At 37.3% G+C, this 2,028-nt stretch overlaps 1 protein-coding gene across 1 annotated transcript; it reads right to left on the reverse strand.

Annotated features, from left to right (window-relative positions):
- Window positions 1-604: 604 nt before the first annotated feature.
- LOC135096499 (craniofacial development protein 2-like) lies at window positions 605-1,276 on the reverse strand. Its single transcript, XM_063998018.1, has one exon. It carries the CDS (start codon window positions 1,274-1,276, stop codon window positions 605-607), a length of 672 nt encoding a protein of 223 aa, XP_063854088.1.
- Window positions 1,277-2,028: the final 752 nt, after the last annotated feature.

The raw sequence follows: 2,028 nt of genomic DNA on the forward strand, positions 1-2,028 counted from the left end.
TTCAGGCATTTTCTCCGTGCTCCAAATCTTTTCTAACAATGAGTATGTCCACTCCGCTCCAAACTCTCCCAGTGCTTTAATAATTTCTATTGTTACTTCACATTTTTCTCCTGCCTTATTAGCCCTTCCCTTTTTTATGGCTTTATCCACTTCCCTTCTACTTATGTTGGGTATTGGCCCTTCCACTGGTAATGTTTCACTCAGTTCTTCATATTAATTTTCCATGTTTAACAGGTTTGAGAAATATTCCTACCGTCTTCTTTTTATGTCCTCTTCCATCATAAGAATGTCTCCGTTTTTGCCCTTTACTATTGCTACTTCACCAACATCTTTCCTCATTTCATTTCTTACTTTCGCTTCTCTGTATATAATCTTCTCTCCGTCTGGTGTATCCAGCCTCTCATACCAATCTCTGTATGTATTACTCTTTGCTCTGGCTACTGCTCTTTTTGCCTGCTTCTTGGCTTATCTGTAATTTTCTTTAGTGGTGTCATTCTCAATGTCTTTCATGTGTTTTAGTGCTAACTTCTTATCCTTTATTGCAGCTTGAACCTCGTCATTCCACCACCATGTATCTTTCTCTTCTTTTGGTTTCCCACTCGTCTTACCACAAATCTCTGTTGCTTTTGTTTACTAATATATCTTTCATATCTTTCCACACCTCTGCTGTTTCTGGTAAGCTGCCAGTTCTATGTCTTTCCCTGAACGTTTCTTCAACATTGTTTCTAAACTCATTCTTCTTTTCACTTTTCAGCTCCCAGACGTTAATCTTCTTCTTTCTTTCTTCTTTCCTTCTCTTCCTTCCACTTTTCATCCTAAAATCTGCTACTAATAATCTATGTTGCGTCACCACTGGTTCTCCAGGTATAGCTTTGCAATCCATTACAAGTCGTTTGTCTTCTCTTCTTACCAGGATGTAATCAATCTGTGTCTCATTCTGACCGCTTTTATATGTAATTACATGGCTTTGTCTCTTCTTGAACCAGGAATTCAATATTGTAATTTCTGCTGCTTCTGGCATTTCCAGTAATCGCTCACCTTCTACATTTCGTCTTCCGAAACCCATTCCACCATGGACTCCTTCATACCCAGTACCACTTTCTCCTACATGTGCATTCATGTCTCCAGCTATTACTATTAATTCTGTTCGTGCTATACTTTCTATATACTCTTCAAGTTTTTCTCTAAATTCCTCTTTCTCCTCCTCTCTGCAACCCTGCTGAAGTGCATATGCAGATACAATATGCCATATTTTTCCATCTCTGATTAGTTTCATTCCCATTAACCTGTCATTAACTCTTTTAACTTCAGTAACCTGTTCCTGTACATCTGGATGAAGAATAATGCCCACTCCATTTTTCTTTGTACTTTCTCCAGCACTTTGTTCCTTCTCCTATTTTTCTGGTACTGTTTCCTTTCCATTTAGTTTCTTGGATGCACAAGATTTTGATATTCCTTCTCTGCATTACATCCACTAGTTTTCTTCCTTTGCCTGTAAGACTTCCTATGTTCCAGTTGTCTATTCTAATTCTTGGCTTCTGTTGTTGTCCCTACCCAGGATAACAATATAGCCCGACTGCCCTCAGTTTCTTCTTTATTTAGTAGCGTGAACTGCAAGTTTGAATTACAATATTCAATTCATCAAACAAGTAGTTGTAGGTACAACACAATTGATAATAAATACATTTTGGCTGGCACTTTGCAAGTATAGCATTAAGCAATGCAAGTAAGTATAAACACACAAATTCAGTAAAAGCACACACCTTTTATTGTTGAGACTGGGTTTCAAATGGGAAACAACTAAACCAGCCACAATATTCAAGCAGACATGCTGAAAAACAATTCTTGTCAAACTCGACTCTATCACCTACTATAATCACAAAATTAAGATCAAATTTAACATAACTATATGTAACAGACACCACACACATATCAGTAGCAAAATATATCACAAGCTTTTTTGTGGTTTGGTACATAACAAGCTGGAAAACACTCAAAACCCACGCTTTTTTTTTCTCCATAAAACGC

This window comes from Scylla paramamosain, chromosome 3 (assembly GCF_035594125.1).
Source record: "Scylla paramamosain isolate STU-SP2022 chromosome 3, ASM3559412v1, whole genome shotgun sequence".
NCBI lineage: Eukaryota > Metazoa > Arthropoda > Malacostraca > Decapoda > Portunidae > Scylla > Scylla paramamosain.

Excerpts from the sequence above, each read along its gene's own strand:
- LOC135096499 (XM_063998018.1), bottom strand. The coding sequence starts at position 1,276 with ATGAAACTAATCAGAGATGGAAAAATATGGCATATTGTATCTGCATAT.